This window comes from Hypanus sabinus (genome assembly GCF_030144855.1).
Source record: "Hypanus sabinus isolate sHypSab1 chromosome X2 unlocalized genomic scaffold, sHypSab1.hap1 SUPER_X2_unloc_23, whole genome shotgun sequence".
Lineage (NCBI taxonomy): Eukaryota > Metazoa > Chordata > Chondrichthyes > Myliobatiformes > Dasyatidae > Hypanus > Hypanus sabinus.
The window spans coordinates 45,268-67,523 of record NW_026778994.1 but is presented as its reverse complement, the minus strand read 5'-3'; the positions used below and the strand labels follow the sequence as shown (position 1 = coordinate 67,523).

At 47.9% G+C, this 22,256-nt stretch overlaps 1 protein-coding gene across 1 annotated transcript; it reads left to right on the top strand.

Moving 5' to 3' along the window:
* The first annotated feature begins 586 nt into the window (after window positions 1-586).
* On the top strand, window positions 587-21,798 carry LOC132385810 (E3 ubiquitin-protein ligase TRIM39-like). Its single transcript, XM_059958030.1, has 7 exons — window positions 587-1,003; window positions 1,552-1,647; window positions 2,058-2,291; window positions 4,099-4,121; window positions 4,208-4,326; window positions 14,184-14,315; window positions 17,703-21,798. The coding sequence occupies exons 1-7, from the start codon at window positions 593-595 to the stop codon at window positions 18,251-18,253; spliced, it is 1,566 nt and encodes a 521-aa protein (XP_059814013.1). The 5' UTR covers window positions 587-592; the 3' UTR covers window positions 18,254-21,798.
* The last annotated feature ends 458 nt before the right edge of the window (window positions 21,799-22,256 follow it).

Sequence of the window (22,256 nt, the reverse complement as noted above, 5' to 3'; positions counted from 1 at the left end):
AAGAGATGGAGAACAGGCAGTGATGGGGAGAGGGAGAGAGAAAAAAAAAGACGAACAACTAAATATGTCAGGGATGGGGTAAGAAGGGGAGAAGGGGCATTAACAGAAATGAGAGAAGTCAATGTTCATGCCATCAGGTTGGAGGCTACCCATGTGTTGTTCCTCCAACCTGAATGCGGCTTCATCTTGACAGTAGAGGAGTCCATGGATAGACATATCAGAATGGGAATGGGACGTGGAATTAAAATGTGTGGCCACTGGGAGATCTGCTTTCTCTGGTGGGCAGAGCGTAGGTGTTCAGCGAAACGGTCTCCCAGTCTGCGTCGGGTCTCAGCAATATATAAAAGGCCACACCGGGAAGACCGGACACAGTATACCACACCAGCTGTCCTGACGAAGGGTCTCGGCCCGAAACGTCGACAGTGCTTCTCCCTACAGATGCTGCCTGGCCTGCTGTGTTCCACCAGCATTGTGTGTGTGTTGTGTGATTCCCCGAGTCTGCAGCGCGCGTAGTGGACAATCGCGGTACTGCAGGGGATCAGCAACTCCCCGAAAGTGAAAGCATTCTGAATCAGGAAGTGCTGGAGTTAACATGGCTTCGAAAGGAGAGACCGAGAGTTTGAGCGAGGAGGTAATTTGTCCCGTCTGCCTGGATTTCTTCACCGATCCGATTATACTGGAGTGTGGACACAACTTCTGTCGCTCTTGTATCACACAGTATTGGGAAAGGGAGGAGAGAAACTCCTGCCCGGAATGTAGAGAGGAGTTTGCTGACCGCACCCTCAGGGTGAATCGGGCCTTAGCAAATCTGACACAGAAAGTTCGGAATCTAAGCCTGAATCTGAAAGGGAAGGAAAGTAAACGTCACTGCGAGGAACATGAGGAAGAACTGAAGCTGTTTTGTGAAACAGACAAGACACTGATCTGTATGATCTGTGCAGTGGCGGAGGAACACCGAGTGCACCGCTTCCGGCCGATTAAAGAAGCTGTTAAAAAATACATGGTAAAAACTAACGTTAGTTCAATACTTCACACATTTCCTTTGTCCTACATAGCATCACACGAGACTCCATAACCAACACATCAATCTTTGCAACTTTCACCGACACCTGCAAGCGGGACAAGTGCTACACCTGACTCCTAACCTCCTCCCTCGTCACCATTGAGGGCCGCAAACAGCTCAGTTCCTCCCGTTTCTTCCATGGTCGATTGTCTTCTCGTATTAGATTCCTTCTTCTCCAGCTCTTTACCTCTTCCACCTGTCCCCTCTCAGCTTCTCACTTCATCAGCCTCCCCCACGTTCCCCCTCACGTTGTCTCACCCGTCACCTGTCAGCTGGTTCTTGTCCCCAACCTTTTTATTCTGGCTTCTGTCCATTCCTTCCCAGTGCTAATGAACGGTCTCATCCCGAAACACCGGCTGTTTATTTCCCCTGAATAGATGCTGCCTGACTCACTGAGTTCCTCCGGCATTTTGTGTGATAATCGGGTTTGATCACCTGTTTCTTTTGAAGCATCTTTGTCTCAATTTCCTTCACTCTCTGACTTCCAGGATCAGCTAAAATCTTCCTTAGACTCTCTCACAAAAAAGGAATCAGACTTCCAGGAAAAGGAGCAGCAACAGAAAGAGAAGATTTCCGGAGTTCAGGTGAGGCTTCCTGAGCGGAATTTCTGATATTACTGTCGAGTTTTGCTCCATTTAATGCAGAACAGCCGAGTATCGCAGCTCCAGTGACCTGGGTTCGATCCTGACCTCTGGTGCTGTCTGTGTGGAGTTTGCATGCTCCCCCTGTGACCACGAGAGATTCCGACACATCCCAAGGACATGCCGGATGAATGGCTAATTACCGTTAACCCTGTGAAGGTGGGGAGGGTGTGTGTGAATCAGATGGGAGTTTATGGGTCAATAAGTGAGAATAGGTTTCAGGAAAACGTGAGGGAATGGTGTTGACGGGAATGCACTCAGAAGTAGCATGGACTCCAATAGACCGAACTGAACGACAAAAGGAAACAGAGCACAGCAATGCAGTATATTATTCTTCACCTTTCATTCGACAGGAACAGTCACACAGCCTTCAGTCCCAAATCTCATCCCAGTTTGCTGAACTGCGCCAGATTATCACTGAGAAAGAGCAGAGCTTACTCAGGGATCTCAGGGAAGAGGAGAAGAGGATTCTCAACGCAATGGAGAAAAATCTTCTGGCTCTTCAAGAGAATATAAGGATTATTCATGAGGAAGTCACTAAGTTAAAGGAACAGATGGATCAGAACGACAGTGTGATGTTTCTCAAGGTGAGGGATTATATTTCAATTTGTTTCTGTCAAAAGGCACTAAATGAACAGTGGTATATTTGAAATAAACACAGCGCAGCGGCCAATTCTAACAAATCAATTGCCGCTGCTGGCGACCTTACACAAGTTGTTATACCTGCATGATGTGCCCTCCAATCACTCCAATAATGACATTTCAAAATGTCCAAGGTACGCTTTCAGTCCTTCATTAGCAAAATACAATCTTGAAGCGATGAAACTTCAGGGTAATTCATTGTAAAGTAAGCTGCAACACAGCGGTCAAGTACAGAATGACATCCGCACGTCCCCAGCTCAAAACTGCCCAGAACAAAGTACAGATACGTAACCTTTTCCCTTCAGTTTTACCACGTCCCCACTCACGTGACGAGTTACCATAATAAACACGTAACACAGAATACAATGCAGACAGAAAACAGACGTGTTGCTCCTACACACAACATTTACAAATGGCAGCAAACTGTTTCTCACCAGACCATTGATGCATCTATTCAGGGTTGTTATTGTCTTATAATAATAAGATTATTAAGGGTTTGGACACGCTGAAGGCAGGAAGCATGTTCCCGCTGATGGGTGAGTCCAGAACTAGAGGCCACAGTTTAAGAATAAGGGGTAGGCCATTTAGAACAGAGATGCAGAAAACTTTTTCACCCAGAGAGTGCTGGATATGTGGAATGCTCTGCCCCAGAAGGCAGTGGAGGCTAAGTCTCTGGATGCATTCAAGGGAGAGTTAGATAGAGCTCATATAGATCGTGGGGTCAAGGGATTTGGGGAGAGGGCAGGAACAGGGTACTGATTGTGTATGATCAGCCATGATCACAGTGAATGGCTGTGCTGGCTAGAAGGGCCGAAGGGCCTACTCCTGCACCAATTGTCTATTGTCCCAAAACTCAGCTTCCACAACTTCTGTACATCCCAGGACAGAATGCAAACTCTCTGAAATTATTTACTCCGGTCATAACACAGAGCTGCTGACTGTTTCCTTAATTACCGCATTAAATATCCTCTGAAACTCCCATTAACACCCGGTTCCAGTCACAGGCTGTGAGTGTGTCTGGTGCGGAGGGTGTGAGGGTCTCTCTGTCAATCACTGAGAACAAAGAATTTGACCCACACGTTAGACTTATCCTCCATATCCGGTTTCCATCAGATTATGGAAACTTTCACTGTCTCTTTATTTTTTGGATATATTTCGCATGGGATTATATCCCATTCTCTATCATAAACAGGCCATTAGGTCCATCTTCTATCAGTTTCCCTGCTTCACAAGCCCCCTGCCACCTACTCACCACACCCAGCAACAGTGCCCCGAACTCCCTGGTCCCTCACGTGTTTATCCAGCCTCCCCATTACAGTCACTCTGCTGTTCCATTTCATCCACTCCTGTGGCAGCAAGTTTCACATCCTCCTCTCTAAATTTCTTTTGGAATTTGTTAAAATCCATCTGGAATTACATCTCCCCACGAGTCTCCCCATAAATAGAGGAACTTCCTCCACCTGCACACAATCAGATACATCACTGATCTTAAAATCCTCCATCCTATCACACTGACGTCATATCCAGATGATAATGCACAGCCTGTCCTGTCTTCCCTGTAAGTTTCTTCCTCTCAGTAATGGTCTGACATTCAGAAACTTTCCCTGTCATTTACCCCATGGTTCTGTATTGTCCGTGTGTCTGAGTGATTGTGGGAGTGGGAATTTTCAACACTTTGTAATGATTTGGATGAAATTCAGGATGTGGACAGTAAGTCCAAGTCTAATCAGATTTGTGTTTTATTTATTTCAGGAGGAAGTTCGTCGGAACAGAAGGTAGGACAGGCTCTTTACTGAAACACTGAATGGATTTGAAAATAGTTCAGAATAGCAATTTATAACCAGCAGTTTAATATTTACAGGATTAATGACGATGTCCAGGAATTGTCAGTGACAGATGAGACCCTACCGGTTGAAAAATTCGATCACCTCTATTTGTTGAACACAGTGCTGAGAGAAACGCTTGATGCTATTAATCGAGGTAAAACTTACAAAGATTCATTTCTCCTTGTTTATGAAGATCAATTTAGTTCCAATTTGAGGCAAAGATTGTCTGTAATACTGGGCTGAAGGGGAACTGAAGTTTATTCCACATCAACCCCACTGACTGGGAGGCATCACTGTCACATGGTCAGCTGGAGATGTCCGACCCCTGGACACACCAGCACAGGGTCACAATACAATCAATACACGGGACTGGCGGATGAACCACTGTGTTCCAATCCCAGGCGAATGCACTAACACACCAGTGCATAAGTTTGGATCCAACCAGAGGAACTGGTGTTGTGATGTTGTTGTGACCATCACGGAATCATGGTTGTAGTTGGGATCTGAATGTCCAAGGTTACACAATGTATTGGTGGTATAGGAAGGTCGGGTGAGGGGGTGGTGTGGCTCTGCTGGTAAATCAGTAGCAAGATGTGAAATAGGATTGGAAGATGTTGAATCTTGTGGGTTGAGGTAAGGAACTGCAAAAGTAAAAATGACACTGACACCAGTCATATACAGGCCTCCCAACAGTCAGTGGGTTGGCACCCACAGATTACAACTGGAAATAGAAAAGGCTGATGAAAAGGACATTGTTATGATAATCATGGGAAATTTAAACATGCAGGGCAATTGGGAAAATCAGGTTGGTAAAGGATCTCAAGAGAGTGAGTTTGTTGAATGCAATGTGATGGCTTTCTAGAGCAGTTTGTCGTTGAGCCTACTCGGGGAACAGCTCTACTGGATTGGGTGTTATGTATCGAACCAGAGGTGAGTAGTGAAAAGAAACCTTAGGAGGCAGAGCTCACAACATGACCGAGTTCAACTTGAAATCTGATAAGGAGACAGTAAAGCCTGACAATGTAGTATTTCAGAGGAGTAAAAGAAATTACAGTGGTCTGAGAGAGGAGTTGGCCAAAGCAAATTGGAAGGAGATGCTGCCAGGGATGAGAGCAGAGCAGAAATGGTGTCAGTTTCTGGGAAAATGAGGATAGATGTACTCCAAAAATAAATAAATACTCAAATGGTGAAATAGTACAACCATGGCTGACAAGGGAAGAAAAGTTAATGTAAAGGCAAAGGAGAGGGCATACAACTAAACAAAAATTATTCGGAAGGGAGAGGATTGGGAAGCTTTTAAATATCTACAGAGGGGAACTAAAAGGATGATTGGGTGGGAAAAAATAAACAAGAAATTGATTTGAATTGAACTGGCCTGGTTGAAGAAGCTGTCCCGGAGCCTGTTGCTCCCGGCTTTTATGCTGCGGTACCGTATCCCGGATGGTAGCAACTGGTACAGGTTGTGGTTGGAGTGACTCTGGTATCCAATGATCCTTCAGGCCCTTTTTACACACCTATCTTTGGAAAACAAGATAGCAAACAATATCAAATTATTTTTCAAGTATTGTAAAAAAATAAAACAGAGATGAGAGTGGATATAGGACAGCTAGAAAATGAGGCTGGATGCATAATAACAGAGGATAAAGAGATGGCAGATAAGCCAAATATTTTGCACCAGTATTCACCGTGGAAGACACCAGCACTGTGCCCGGTGTTGAAGAGTGCGAGGGAAGAGAAGTGAGTGCAGTTACTGTTACAAGGGAGAAGCTGCTCAAAAAGCTGAAAGCCCTAAAGGTACATAAGTCACCCAGACCAGATGAACTGCACCCCAGTGTTCTGAAAGAGGTTGCAGTAGAAATTATGGAGGCATTCCAAATGATCTTTCAAAATCATTGGACCCTGGCATGGTGCCAGAGGACTGGAAAATGGCAAATGTCACTTGACTCTTTAAGTAAGGAGGAAGGCAGCAGAAAGGAAATTATTGACCAGTTTGCCTCACCTCTGTGGTTGGGAAGAAATTGGAGTCAGTTGTTAAGTCTGAGGCTATGGAATACTTGGTGACCCTGGACAAGATAGGACAAGTCAGCATGGCTTCGTTAGGGAATATCCTGCCTGACAAACCTGTTGGGATTCTTTGAGGAGATTACAAGCAGGATCGATAAAGGGGAAGCAGTGGATGTTGTATATTTGGAATCTCGGAAGGCCTTTGACAAAGTGCCACGCATGAAGGTGGTAACCAGGTTAAGAGGCAGGCCATGGTATTACAGAAAAGTTACAGGCATGGTTGGAACATTGGCTGATTGGTAGGAAGCAGTGAATGAAAGTAAAGGGATCCTTTTCTGGTTGGCTGCCAGTGAGTCGTGTTCCACAGGGGTCAGTGTTAGGACACCTTCATTTTATGCTGTATATCAAGATTTAGCTGATGGAATAGACAATAAGATGTAGGAGCAGAAATAGGCCATTCGGCCCATTGAGTTTGCTCCAATATTCAGTCATGGGAAGACCCAATTCTTCCAGACATCCCCACTCCCCTGCTTTCACCCCATACCATTTGATGCCCTGGCTAAATGAGAACCGGTACATCTCTGCCTTAAATATGCCTTGGCCTCCACAGCCACATGTCGCAACAAATTCCACAGATTCTCCACACACACTGACTAAAGTAATTTCTCCACATCTCAGTTCTAAAAGGACGTCCTTCAATCATGAAGTCACACCCTCTTGTCCTAGAGTAGATGGCTTTGTTTCCAGGTTTTGCAGATGATACGAAGATTGGCGGAGGGGCCGGTAGTGTTGAGGAAACAGTTAGGCTGGACAAGGACATGGATGAGGAGAATGGGAAAGAAATTGGCAAATTATATACAATGTTGGAAAATACATGGTCCTGCACTTTGGTCGTAGAAATAATGTGCAGATTTTTTTTTCAAATGGGGAAAAAATCAAAAAATCTGAGACGAAATTGGACTTAGCAGTCATTCTGCAGAACTCTCTAAAGGTTAACTTGAAGGTAGAGTCACTGGTGAGGAAGGCAAATCCAATGTTAGCATTGAATTCAATCGGTTCAAATAGCATTCAGTTCAAGAGCAGGGATGTGATGCTGAGGATTTATAAGGCACTGGTGAAGACTCACCTTGAGTATTGTGAACAATTTTGGGCTCCTCGTCTAAGAAAAGATGTGCTGGCATTGCAGAAGGTTCATTTCATAAGGATGATTCCAGGAATGAAAGGGTTATCATACGAGGAAAGTTTGATAGCTCTGTGTCTGTACTCGCTGGAATTTAGAAAGATGAGGGGGAATCTCATTGGAACCTTTCAAATGTTGAAAGTCCTAGAAACCTTTCGAATGTTGAAAGTCCTAGACAGAGTAGATGTGGAAAGGATGTTTCCCATGGTGGTGGAGTTTAGGACAAGAGGGCACAGCCTCAAGACAGAGGGGGAATCTATTTAAAACATGTGGAGAAATTTGTGCCAGCAGCTGTTGAATTTGTGGAACCTGTTGGGTGTATTTAAGGCAGAGCTTGATAGGTTCTAGATTGGACACAGCATCAAAGGTTACGGGGAGAAGACCAGGTAGTGTGGCTGAGGAGGGAAAAAATGATCAGCAATTATTGAATGGCGGAGCAGACTCGATAGGAAAATGGCCTAATTCTGCTCCTATGTCTCATGGTGATCAGACCACTACATTGAAGCATTGTGAGAATGAGCTCGGACACACCAACAAGCATTGACATGGGTCAAGATTTCATCTCGGGAGAAGCACACACAGCATAACCGGCCTGGCAAAGCTCCCTCACACACATACACAGGAAGGACTGGCAGATTGTAGTCGGAGCCTCAGCAATGTACGTTGTTATTTCCCTCAGTAACCTGGAAACCAGACTCTTCAGAGACAGTCATTTATTGATTTAAACAACTCAATCACGTGTGACACATTGTCAACACACACCAGACTTGTGATGACACACTGTAACATAAAAACTTCTTCAATGTGCATACTCTCCTTCAATGTGTATACACTCCACACGGATATTTACCATAATCAACACACACACACACACACACACACACACGCGCGCGCGCGCGATATACTATCAGAGTGTGACACACAGCCACAGAAATAGGCATGAATTCCCATTTAGGATTGAAATCTGCCGTCCTTACCCAGTCTGTCTGTTCTGTGGCACTGAGCTGCCATCTGACGTGACGTCACATCAACACTTCACAGACAGACTCCGGGGTGAGATTCCTCAGGAGGATGATCTGGGAGGGTTTGATGGATGTTGAACTCACAGCCCACTTCATCAATCTGCAAGACTAAGATGTCTTCTTGAGCCTGTCCCATTTGTGTGTGTTTGCCCCCGCCCCATCCCTCTAACCATTTCCCATCTGTGTATTTATTTTAAAATATGTTATTTTTTACCTGTTTCGACAGCGTCTGAGGGCAAATTCCGTTCACCAACCTCCCTCTCTCTGAGAATGTTACCCAATTTCCCATCTCACTTTCAATCGGAGGCCTTTGGTTCTGTACTCCCATTTCTTGGAAAAAGAACGTTATTTAAGCTCCTTAGAATTACTTACCTTGATAAGGGGTCACACCTGAACATCCTACACTACAGCTGAATAGCCCACGCTTACTCACTCTTTGCTTTTAACCCAAGCCCCCAGTCCTGGTAACATCCTCCTGAAGCCTCCTGTCCAGTGTAATGACATCGTCCCCATATTCGGGAACCGGAAATGCAGACAATGCTCCAAGTGTGGTCTATCATCGACATCAAAGGCCTTGCTGAATTTCATGTGGACAGTGTGGAATAGGCTGATGAATACACGACTGAAGGTGGTTTTTTAGATTGGGACAAGAAGGGCAGCGTGGGAGCTAAATTCTGAAGGAAGGCAGTGTAAAAAAAAAACTTTGCGTACTAGAACGGCGAGACTGCGCAGGACAGCACGGAGAGTTTAAAAAGATGACCACCCTATACAGCGGGCAGCGGAGTGGGTGGCAGCAGAGTGTAGGGCTTTGGCTCAACGGGCTCAGGCGGTAACGGGAAGAGCCGAGAGCGAGGAACCGACTCTTTTTCTCCCCTTGGCAAATCGGCCTGGACGGACGGGGGAACAGCAGGGCACATTAGCTAATGCTTTAAAAAGTTCATGTGCTTGGTGAAGTAAGTGGGTGAGTAGACCTATCTTTCTTTGTTTCATTCTTGTAGAATTAGGTAGCATGTCTGCAGGGTTAGTGCTTTGTTCAGGGTGTCAGATGTGGGAATCCTGGGAGACCTCCAGCCTCCCTGATAGCCACATCTGCACCAGGTGAACCGAGATTCAGCTCCTCGGAGACCGTGTTAGGGATCTGGAGCAGCAGCTTGATGACCTACTGCTTATTAGAGAAAACAAAGAGGTGATAGACAGGAGCTACAGGGAGGTAGTCATCCCTAGGCTACAGAGGTCAAAAAACTAGGTGACTGTCAGGAGAGGGAAGGGAAATGCCCGGATAGTGGAGAGCACCTCTGTGGCTGCCCCCCTCAGCAACAAGTATATCGTTTTGGATGCTGTTGAGGTGGATGACCTGACAGGGGACGGCCACGGTGACCGGGTCTCTGGCACTGAGCCTGGTGCTGTTGTGCAGGAGGGAAGGAGGGAGAAGAGGAATGCGGTAGTCATAGGGGATTCCATAGTCAGGGTAACAGACAGGAGATTCTGTGAGCCTGATAGAGATACCCGCATGGTGGGCTACCTCCCAGGTGCCAGGGTACGGGATGTCTCGGATTGGGTCCAGAATATCCTGAAGGGAGAGGGCGAGCAGCCAGCTGTCTTGGTGCATGATGGTAACAATGACATAGAGAGGAAAAGGGAGGAGGTCCTGAAGAGAGATTTCCGGGAGTTAAGAATGAAGCTGAGAAGCAGGACCTCCAGGGTAGTAATCTCAGGATTGCTACCTGTGCCACGTGCTAGCGAGGGCAAGAATAGTAGGATCAGGCTGATGAATGTGTGGCTGAGAGACTGGTGCAGGGGGCAGGGCTTCAGATTCTTGGATCATTGGGATCTCTTTTGGGGGAAGTATTAACTGTTCAAAAAGGATGGGTTACACCTGAACCCGAAGGGGATATATATCATAGCAGAAATGTTTAATAGAGCTGTTAGGGAGGGTTTAAACTAATTTGGCAGGGGGATGGGAAAGAGGTGACATAGGATTGGAAGGTGCAGAATCTTTATGGGTTGAGCTAAGAAATCGCAGGGGTAAAAGGACCCTGATGGCAGTTATCTACCGGCCTCCTAACAGCTGCAGCGATGTGGACTACAAATTACAACAGGAAATAGAAAAGGCTTGCCAGAGGGGCAGTGTTATGATAATTGAGAGGATTTTAACATGCGAGTGGATTGGGAAAATCAGGTCGACACTGGATCTCAAGAGAGAGAATTTGTAGAATGTCTACGAGATGCTTTTTCAGAACAGCTTGTTGTTGAGCCCACTAGGGGATCAGAGGTACTGGATTGGATATTGTGTAATGACCCAGAGGTGATTAGAGAGATTGAGGTGAAGGAACTGTTAGGTGACAGTGATCTTAACATGATTGACTTCACTGTGAAATTTGAGAAAGAGAAGCAGAAATCTGATGTGTCAGTATTTCAGTGGAGTAAAGGAAATTCCAGTGGCCGAGAGAGGAACTGGCCAAATTTGACTGGGAAGGGACACTAGCGGGAGGACAGCAGAGCAGCAGTGGCTGGAGTTTATGCGAGAAGTGAGGAATATGCAAGACAGATATATTCCAAAAAACAAGAAATTTTCGAATGGAAAAAGATGCAACCGTGGCTGACAAGAGAAGTGAAAGCCAAAGTAAAAGCAAAGGAGAGGGAATTCAAGGAAGCAAAAATTACTGGGAAGACAGAGTATTGGAAAGTTTTTAAAAGCTTACAAAAGGAAACTAAGAAGGCCATTAAGAGGGAAAAGATGAACTATGAAAGAAAGCTAGCAAATAATATCAAAGAAGATACCAAAAGCTTTTTCAAGTATATAAAGAGTAAAAAACCAGTGAGAGTGGATATAGGACCGATAGAAAATGATGCTGGAGAAATTGTAATGGGAGATAAGGAGATGGCTGAGGAACTGAACGAGTATTTTCATCAGTCCTCACTGAGGAAGATATCAGCAGTATACCAGACACTCAAGGGTGTCAGGGAAGAGAAGTGTGCGCTGTCATAATTACGACAGAGAAAGTACTCAGGAAGCTGAATAGTCTCAGGGTAGATAAATCTCCAGGACCAGGCGGAATGCACCCTTGTGTTTTGAAGGAAGTAGCTGTGGAGATCGCGGAGGCATTAGCAATGATCTTTCAAAAGTCAATAGATTCTGACATGGTTCCGGAGGAGTGGAAGATTGTAAATGCCACTCTGGTATTTAAGAAAGGGGCAAGGAAGCAAAAAGTGAATTATAGACCTGTTAGCTTGACATCGGTGGGAGTCAATTGTCAAGAATGAGGTTACGGAGTACCTGGAGGCATATGACAAGATAGGCCAAACTCAGCATGGTTGCCTTAAAGGAAAATCCTGCCTGACAAACCCATTGAAATCTCTTGAGGAGATTACAAGTAGGCTGGACAAGGGAGATGCAGTGGATGTTGTGTATTTGGATTTTCAGAAGGCCTTTGACAAGGTGCCACACATGAGGTTGCTCAACAAGATAAGAGCCCATGGAATTACGGGAAAGTTACATCTGTCGATAGAGCGTTGGCTGATTGGGAGGAAACAGAGAGTGGGAATAAAGGATCCCATTCTGGTTGTCTGCCAGTTACCAGTGGTGTTCCACAGGGGTCCATGTTGGGGCCGCTTCTTTTTATTATGGAAAAGATGGCTTTGTGGCTAAGTTTGCTGATGATACAAAGGTAGGTGGAAATCCCCCACCTGAGGAAACAGAGAGTCTGCAGAGAGACTTGGATAGATTTGGAGAATGGTCAAAGAAGTGGCAAATGAAATACAATGTTGAAAAGTGTATGGCCATGCACGTTGTCAGATTATTATTTAAGTGGAGAGAGAATTCAAAGTTCTGAGATGCAACGGGACTTGAGGGTGCTCGTGCAGGATACCCTTAAGGTTAGTCTCCAGGTTGAGTCGGTGGTGAAGAAGGTTGACATTCATTTCTAGAGGAATAAAATATAAGAGCAGGGATGTGATGTTGAGGCTCTATAAGGCAGTGGTAAGACCTCACTTGGAATACTGTGTGCAGTTTTGGGCTCCTTATTTAAGAAAGGATGTTCTGACATTGGAGAGGGTTCAGAGCAGATTCACCAGAATGATTCTGGGAATGAGAGGGTTAACATCTGAGGAACATTTGATCACTCTTGGACTGAACTCCGTGCAGTTTAGAAGAATGAGGAGGAACCTCACAGAAACATGTTGAATTTTAAAAGGCATGGACAGAGTGGATGTGGCAAAGTTGTTTCCCATGGTGGGGGAGTCTAGTACGAGAGAGCATGACTTAAGGATTGAAGGGCGCCCACTCAGAACGGAGATGCAAAGAAATTTTTTTAGCCAGTGGGTGGTGAATCTGTGAATTTGTTGCGGCAGTGGAGTCCAGGTCATTGGGTGTATTTAAGGCAGAGATTGATCAGTCTCTGAGTAGCCAGGGCATCAAAGGTCATGGTGAGAGGGTGGGGGAGTGGCACTAAATGGGAGAATGGATCAGCTTATGATAAAATGGCGGAGCAGATTCGAAGGGCCGAAGGGCCGGCTTCTGCTGCTTTGTCTTATGGTCTTATTTGAATGCACCAGTATATGGAATAGGGATCTTGTAGTACAGGTAGAGTTTGACAGGTACAAACTTAGGCAGGTACGACTTTGATCGAAGGAATATAGGGATAGACAATTCTGTAAACAGGGCAAAATTCAAAAATCAGAGGTGCAAACGGACATGGGTGTCCTTGTGCAGGATTCCCTGAAGGTTAACTTGCTGTTTGTGTCAGTGGTAAGATTGGCAAACTCAATGTTTGCTTTCATTTCGAGAGGATTAGAGTACAAGAGCAAGGGTGTAATTCTGAGGTTTTATAAGGCATTGGTCAGACCACACGGAGTATTGTGAGCAGTTTTGGGTCCCTTCCATCGGAAATCATGTGCTGACATTGGAGGGGGTGCAGATGATTCACAAGAATAATTCCGGGAATGAAAGAGTTAACATATGAGGAGTGTTTGATGGTTCTGGGCCTGTACTCACTGGAGTTCAGAAGAATGGCTGATTTATCATCCCTCTCAACCCTATTCTCCAGTCTCCTCCCCATAACTTTTGAGACTCTGACCAATCAAGATGTTTACTTATTAACTTCTGCTTTAAAAATCAAACAGGAGAAAATCTGCAGATGCTGGTAATCCAAGCTACACAGGTCCCGATGAAGGGTCTCGCCAGATCTCTCTGACACCTGTCTAGAGAGAGTTGATGTTGGGAGGATGTGGGTGGGTCGAGAACGGTGAGCACAGCCTCCGACTATAGGGATGTCCATTTAGGACAGAGATGAGGAGGAATTCCTTTATCCACAGGATAGTGACTCTGCCACAGGCAGCGGTGGGGGCCAAATAATTGAGTATATTTAAAGCAGAGTAACACAAACAAATTGTTGGGGGAACAGCAGGCCGGTAAGTTTCTATGGAAACGAGTAAACAGTCTACGGTTCAGACTGAAACACTTCATCAATACCTGTGTTGCTTAAGGGTTCCTGTAAATTCATCCCCTGTCCTAATGAGGGGCTGCGGGGGATGGGGCTCTGGGAAAGGGGACAAAGTCATCCTGATCTGCCATCTTTGCCCCCTCTAGCTTCTCATTACGTCTACACACACAGATCACCCACAGGGTTTCCACCCCACCCCCTCCTGGTTCAATCTGCCATTCATCTCTCCCCTACCGGTTCCCATCATCACCTCCTTTACTGTTTCAAACCATCACACTGCCCCACTTCCCACTCACAAATGAAAGTGAACATTGTATGACGGGCCTGTTCCTGTGCTGTACTGCTCTATGTTCTCTTTTCCCAGTTTCGGAGAATGAGAGGAGATCTCATGGAAACACAAAATTCTTTCAGGGGTCAACAGGCAGGAGTGAGCGAGGATGTTTCCCCTGTTCAGCGGAAAACCCTTGTGGAGACATCTGCTTTTGTCGAATCAAAGGTTCGTGTCGGCCACCCGACCGCGCCTGAGATCTCCACCACCCCCCGATCCCCGGGTCCCACTGCCCGAGTCTCCCCCCGATCACCGGGGCCGCGCTGCCCGAGTCTCCCCCCGATCACCGGGGCCGCGCTGCCCGAGTCTCCCCCCGATCACCGGGGCCGCGCTGTCCGAGTCTCCCCCCGATCCCCGGGGCCGCGCTGTCCGAGTCTCCCTCCGATCCCCGGGGCCGCGCTGTCCGAGTCACCCCCCGATCCCCGGGGCCGCGCTGTCCGAGTCACCCCCCGATCCCCGGGGCCGCGCTGTCCGAGTCTGCCCCCGATCCCCGGGTCCCCGCTGTCCGAGTCTCCCCCCAATCCCCGGGGCCCCGCTGTCCGAGTCTCCCCCCCGATCCCCGGGTCCGCGCTGTCCGAGTCTCCCCCGGATCCCCGGGACCCCGCTGTCCGAGTCTCCCCCCGATCCCCGGGACCCCGCTGTCCGAGTCTCCCCCAGATACCCGGGGCCCCGCTGTCCGAGTCTCCCCCGATCCCCGGGGCCCCGCTGTCCGAGTCTCCCCCCGATCCCCGGGACCCCGCTGTCCGAGTCTCCCCCCCGATCCCCGGGACCCCGCTGTCCGAGTCTCCCCCCGATCCCCGGGACCCCGCTGTCCGAGTCTCCCCCCGATCCCCGGGGCCCCGCTGTCCGAGTCTCCCCCCCCCCCGATCCCCGGGACCCCGCTGTCGGAGTCTCTCCCCGATCCCCGGGGCCGCGCTGTCCGAGTCTCCCCCCCCGATCCCCGGGACCCCGCTGTCGGAGTCTCCCCCCGATCCCCGGGGCCGCGCTGTCCGAGTCTCCCCCCGATCCCCGGGGCCGCGCTGCCCGAGTCTCCCCCCGATCCCCGGGACCCCGCTGTCCGAGTCTCCCCCCGATCCCCGGGACCCCGCTGTCCGAGTCTCCCCCAGATACCCGGGGCCCCGCTGTCCGAGTCTCCCCCGATCCCCGGGGCCCCGCTGTCCGAGTCTCCCCCCGATCCCCGGGACCCCGCTGTCCGAGTCTCCCCCCCGATCCCCGGGACCCCGCTGTCCGAGTCTCCCCCCGATCCCCGGGACCCCGCTGTCCGAGTCTCCCCCCGATCCCCGGGGCCCCGCTGTCCGAGTCTCCCCCCCCCCCGATCCCCGGGACCCCGCTGTCGGAGTCTCTCCCCGATCCCCGGGGCCGCGCTGTCCGAGTCTCCCCCCCGATCCCCGGGACCCCGCTGTCGGAGTCTCTCCCCGATCCCCGGGGCCGCGCTGTCCGAGTCTCCCCCCCGATCCCCGGGGCCGCGCTGTCGGAGTCTGCCCCCGATCCCCGGGGCCCCGCTGTCCGAGTCTCCCCCCCCCCGATCCCCGGGACCCCGCTGTCGGAGTCTCCCCCCGATCCCCGGGGCCGCGCTGTCCGAGTCTCCCCCCCGATCCCAGGGACCCCGCTGTCCGAGTCTCCCCCCGATCCCCGGGACCCCGCTGTCCGAGTCTCCCCCCGATCCCCGGGGCCCCGCTGTCCGAGTCTCCCCCCCCCCCGATCCCCGGGACCCCGCTGTCCGAGTCTCCCCCCGATCCACGGGACCCCGCTGTCCGAGTCACCCCCCGATCCCCGGGGCCGCGCTGTCCGAGTCTGCCCCCGATCCCCGGGTCCCCGCTGTCCGAGTCTCCCCCCGATCCCCGGGGCCGCGCAGTCCGAGTCTCCCCCCGATCCCCGGGACCCCGCTGTCCGAGTCTCCCCCAGATACCCGGGACCCCGCTGTCCGAGTCTCCCCCAGATACCCGGGGCCCCGCTGTCCGAGTCTCCCCCGATCCCCGGGGCCCCGCTGTCCGAGTCTCCCCCCGATCCCCGGGACCCCGCTGTCCGAGTCTCCCCCCCCGATCCCCGGGACCCCGCTGTCCGAGTCTCCCCCCGATCCCCGCGACCCCGCTGTCCGAGTCTCCCCCCGATCCCCGGGGCCCCGCTGTCCGAGTCTCCCCCCGATCCCCGGGACCCCGCTGTCCGAGTCTCCCCCCGATACCCGGGGCCCCGCTGTCCGAGTCTCCCCCCGATCCCCGGGGACCGCGCTGTCCGAGTCTCCCCCCGATCCCCGGGACCCCGCTGTCCGAGTCTCCCCCCGATCCCCGGGGCCCCGCTGTCCGAGTCTCCCCCCCCCCCCGATCCCCGGGACCCCGCTGTCGGAGTCTCCCCCAGATCCCCGGGGCCGCGCTGTCCGAGTCTCCCCCCCGATCCCCGGGGCCGCGCTGTCCGAGTCTCCCCCAGATACCCGGGGCCCCGCTGTCCGAGTCTCCCCCCGATCCCCGGGACCGCGCTGTCCGAGTCTCCCCCCGATCCCCGGGGTCGCGCTGTCCGAGTCTCCCCCCCGATCCCCGGGACCCCGCTGTCCGAGTCTCCCCCCGATCCCCGGGACCCCGCTGTCCGAGTCACCCCCCGATCCCCGGGACCCCGCTGTCCGAGTCTCCCCCCGATCCCCGGGGCCGCGCTGTCCGAGTCTCCCCCCGATCCCCGGGGCCGCGCTGTCCGAGTCTCCCCCCGATACCCGGGGCCCCGCTGTCCGAGTCTCCCCCCGATCCCCGTGGACCGCGCTGTCCGAGTCTCCCCCCGATCCCCGGGGCCGCGCTGTCCGAGTCTCCCCCCGATCCCCGGGGCCGCGCCGTCCGAGTCTCCCCCCGATCCCCGGGGCCGCGCTGTCCGAGTCTCCCCCCCGATCCCCGGGGTCCCGCTGTCCGAGTCTCCCCCCGATCCCCGGGACCCCGCTGTCCGAGTCTCCCCCCGATCCCCGGGGCCGCGCTGTCCGAGTCTCCCCCCGATCCCCGGGGCCGCGCCGTCCGAGTCTCCCCCCGATCCCCGGGGCCGCGCTGTCCGAGTCTCCCCCCCGATCCCCGGGGCCGCGCTGTCCGAGTCTCCCCCCGATCCCCGGGGTCGCGCTGTCCGAGTCTCCCCCCGATCCCCGGGACCGCGCTGTCCGACTCTCCCCCCGATCCCCGGGGACCGCGCCGTCCGAGTCTCCCCCCGATCCCCGGGGCCGCGCTGCCCGAGTCTCCCCCCGATCCCCGGGACCCCGCTGTCCGAGTCTCCCCCCGATCCCCGGGGCCGCGCTGCCCGAGTCTCCCCCCGATCCCCGGGACCCCGCTGTCCGAGTCTCCCCCCGATCCCCGGGGCCGCGCTGCCCGAGTCTCCCCCCGATCCCCGGGGCCCCGCTGTCCGAGTCTCCCCCCGATCCCCGGGGCCGCGCTGCCCGAGTCTCCCCCCGATCCCCGGGGCCGCGCTGCCCGAGTCTCCCCCCGATCCCCGGGGCCGCGCTGTCCGAGTCTCCCCCGATCCCCGGGGCCGCGCTGTCCGAGTCTCCCCCCGATCCCCGGGGACTCTCTAATTCTCTGCTTCTCCCCCCAGTCTCTGTCACCCTGGATGTGGAAACGGCGAGTCCGTGTCTCGAGGTGTCTGAGGATCGGAAGAGTGTGAGACGGACCCGGACCCGGCGGAATCTCCCTGACACCGGGAAGAGATTCACACACCGGGCTTGTGTGCTGGGATCGGAGGGATTCACATCGGGGAGACATTACTGGGAGGTGGAGGTGACGGGGATTCGGTTCTGGTGTCTGGGAGTCGCCGCAGAGTCTGTGGAGAGGAAGAGACCGGTCAGTCTGAGTCCGGAGACCGGATTCTGGTTCATCGGGCGGTTTGGTGACGTGTTACATCGGGATTGTGACGTGTCCGGTCTCCCCTCCTCCGAGTCCCGTCTCGCTGCCGATCCCATCCCCGGGAGGGTGGGAGTTTATCTCAGTTACGAGTCCGGGACAGTTTCATTTTACAACGCGGAGACCAAGTCCCATCTCCACACCTTCACTGGGAATAAATTCACGGGGAAACTTTATCCTCTCTTCCGGACCGGGGATGTGAACCAGTGGCTGAGAATCTGCTCCGGTTCCGCTCCGGGTCTGTAAACGGGTCGGGTCCCGGGACCGGCGTCAGGAGTAAAGTCCCTGTAAATATAAATGTGCGGGGAATGCAGCTAAATACGTGGCTAAGGGGATGGTGCAGGAGGGAGGGCTTCATGTTTCTGGACAATTGGGCTTTGTTCCCGGGAAGGTGGGGCCTGTTCCGACAGGACGGTTTGCCCCTAAACTGGGCGGGGGGGGGGGGGGGGAATAACATTCTTGCGGGTAGATTTGCCAGTGCTGCTCCGGGGAATTTAATCTAGATTTGCAGAGGGAGGGGAACCAGAGTGTCAGAGCAGATAGTGAGGTGCAGGAGGATAAGGAACATGAGAGGACTGCATGTATAAACGGAAATGAAAAAAAAAAGCGGATGATATACATATTCTCAGGTACATCTATTTCAATGCACGGAGTATTGTCGGTAAAACAGATGAGTTTAGGGCTTGGGTTGACACGTGGGATAACGACATGACTGCTATTAGTGAGGGGCAGAACTGGCAGCTTAATGTTCTGGTAAAATTGGAGAACGGCCAATTTTGTGGAAATGAAAAAGGATCTAGGAAGAGTGGATTGGGATAAGTTTTTTTTCTGGCAAGGATGTGTTCAGTAAGTTCACAGGCATAAGAAATTAAATAGAGATTGGGTTGGAAATGTTATAGCAACTTCATTTAATTCAAAATCGAGAGGAGTTGCAATTTCGGTTAATAAATCTTTACCAATTAAAATACAAAATGTAATAATTGATTCTGTGGGGAGATACGAGATTATACATTGTTAAATTTTTTCAGAATTATGGAATTTTATGAACATTTATGCACCAAATGAAAATGATGCAAAATTCATACAAGAAGATTTTTTGAACTTGGCTGACGCAAATGATAAAATATTAATAGGCAGAGATTTTAATTTTTGTTTAGATCCAGTTTTGGAAAGGTCAACTACAGTTGTTACAAAATTAAAAGAAATAAAACTAACTTCATCATTAATGAAAGATTTAAACCTGATTGATATATGGAGGAAAATTAATCCAAGAGAAAGAGATTATTCATTTTATTCAAATAGACATAAAGCTTAGATGGAGATTTAATACAATTTTATTAAAACATCAAGATTTTTGTGATTTTATGAAAAAACAGATTCAATTTTTTTTGGATACAAATTTACATTCAGTTGAGGGTAAAATTGTATTATAGGAAGCGATGAAAGCATATTTAAGGGGTCAGATTATAAGTTATACATCTAAAATTAAGAAGGAAAATTGGGAAAAGATATAAAGTTAGAAAAAGAATCTCAAAGATATATGACAGAACAAAAACAAAGACAACTTGTTAATAAAAAACTACAATATAATATCGTACATATCGTACAGAAAAAGTAATTATGAGAACTAAACAGAAATATTACGAATTAGGTGAAAGATCACATAAAATTCTTGCTTGGCAGTTGAAAACAGAACAGGCTTTTAAAACAATAAATGCAATTAGAACAAGTGTAAATAAGGTTGCTGATAAACCTTTGGAAATTCATGAAACTTTATTTTTTTTTTATATACTGAACTATATCAATCAGAATCACAAAATAAGGTTACTGAGATGGATAAATTTTTATCACAAATAACCCTTCCGAAATTTAATTTGGAAGAACAGAAAGGATTAGATATGCCCTTTACATTAAAAGAGGTTGAAGAAGCTGTAGGATCACTTGAGAGTAACAAATCCCCAGAAGAAGATGGTTTTCCTCCTGAATTTTATAAAAAAAATTAAAGATATATTAATTCCTCCCTCTATGGAATTAATATACCAAGTGGAAAGAATGCATAAACTCCCACAATCTTTTTTAACAGCGATCATAACTGTATTGCCAAAAAAAGAGATCCTCTAAAACCAACATCATATAGGCCTATTTCTTTGTTGAATACAGATTATAAGATAATAGCAAAAATTTTATCTAATAGAATATCTAAATATTTACCAAAATTAATGCATATGGATCAAACAGATTTTATTACAATCAATGGATAATCTAACCTGGTTACTTAGTATAATTCATCTGGCACAAAAAAGAGAGGAAATGAGTGTGGCATTTGCTTTGGATGCAGAAAAAGCATTTGATAGATTGGAATGGGATTTTTTTGTTTAAGGTATTGGAAAAATATGAGCGAGGAAAATCTTTTATACAATGGATTAAAACCTTAAATACTAATCCTCAAGCTGAAGTAGTTACAAATGCTCAGATTTCAACACCATTTTGCTTAACGAGGTCAACTGGACAAGGCTGCCCGTTATCACCTGCTTTATTTGTATTGGCAAAAGAACCATTAGCTGAATTAATTAGAACAGATTCAGATATTGGCGGTTTTAGAGTTAATCAAGAAGAATATAAAATTAATTTATTTGCTGATGATGTTTTGATTTATTTTACAAACCTATTACAATCTTTGCAAAGATTATCTTTTAAATTGGAAGAATACGGGAAAGTATCAGGGTATAAATTAAATTGGAATAAAAGTGAAATTTTACCCCTTACAAAAGGAAATTATAATCAATGTCGATTAGTAACTCAATTTCGATGGTCAATAAATGGGATAAAATATTTAGGTATCAGAGTTGACAATGATGTAAAAAATTTATATAAACAAAATTATTTGCCATGATTAAAAAAAAATAAAAGAGGATCTTGATAAATGGATGATGTTACCAATAACATTAATAGGTAGAGTTAATGCTGTAAAAATGAATATATTCCATAGATTGCAATATATATTCCAAACTTTACCAATACAATTACCGCAGAAGTTTTTTCAAGAACTAAATAAATATGTAAGGACATTTATTTGGAAAGGAAAGATGTCAAGAATATCATTGGAAAAATTGAGATGTAAATTTGATTTAGGAGGGTTACAACTTCCAAATTTTAACAATTATGATAAAGCAATTCAACTTAGATTTATTGCATCTTTTTTTGATGAAAAAAAAACCCGGCATGGATTAGAATAAAATTAGATAAGATAGGAGAAAACATACCAGAAGATTTTACATATAAATGGGAATCCAAATTGATACGGGAAAAAAAAAGAATCTCCTATATTAAGACACTTGAATGATTTATGGAATAAGGTAAATATGGACGATAAGATAAAGAAATCTTTATTAGCAAAAATAAACTTTAATTCAAAATAGGCTTATTCCTTTTACAATGGATAATAAACTTTTACATAATTGGTTCCAAAAGGGGATTAAATATATATGTAATTGTATTGATGTCGTTTGAGCAATGAAAAAATAAATATAAAATATCAAACAACACTCTTTTCTCTTATTTTCAATTAAAGGACAATTACGAGAAAAGCTGGGTCAAACAATGTTGATGCCAAAACTTAGTGAAATAGAAATATTAATTCAAAAAGGAAAAATTTAAAAAATTACATCTTGTATGTACAATTTGATTCAAAAACAGACTGAATCTGGAATTCATAAATCAAGACAAAAATGGGAAACTGATTTGAATGTTAAAATTGTTGGAAAAAGTTGGTCAAGATTATGTTCTGATAGTATGATAAATTCAATAAATGTTCAAATTAGATTAATACAATATAATTTTTACATCAATTATATATAACACCACAGAAAATAAATAGATTAAATTCAAATATGTCTGACCAATGCTTTCGATGTAATCAAGAAATTGGTACTTTTTTACATTCTACTTGGTCTTGTTTTAAAATTCAACCATTTTCGATATATCTGACTTTTATTGGAACAAAGTACTGGAGTTCAACTCCCAAATAGTCCAATATTATTTTTATTAGGAGATATTGAAGGGACAATACCGAAAATTAAATTGAATATGTATCAGAAAAAAATTATAAATATTGATTGGCAGTAGCTAAAAAAGTTATCGCAATTACTTGGAAATCTGAGTTATATTTAACTATGGATTATTGGAATAATGAAATATATAGTTGTATTCCACTTGAAAAAATTACATATAATCTAAGAAATGAATATGA

Excerpts from the sequence above, each read along its gene's own strand:
- LOC132385810 (XM_059958030.1), top strand. The coding sequence starts at position 593 with ATGGCTTCGAAAGGAGAGACCGAGAGTTTGAGCGAGGAGGTAATTTGT. Across the intron at positions 1,648-2,057 it reads AGAAGATTTCCGGAGTTCAG|GAACAGTCACACAGCCTTCA; the intron begins GTGAGGCTTCCT and ends TTCATTCGACAG. Across the intron at positions 4,327-14,183 it reads GCTTGATGCTATTAATCGAG|TTTCGGAGAATGAGAGGAGA; the intron begins GTAAAACTTACA and ends CTCTTTTCCCAG.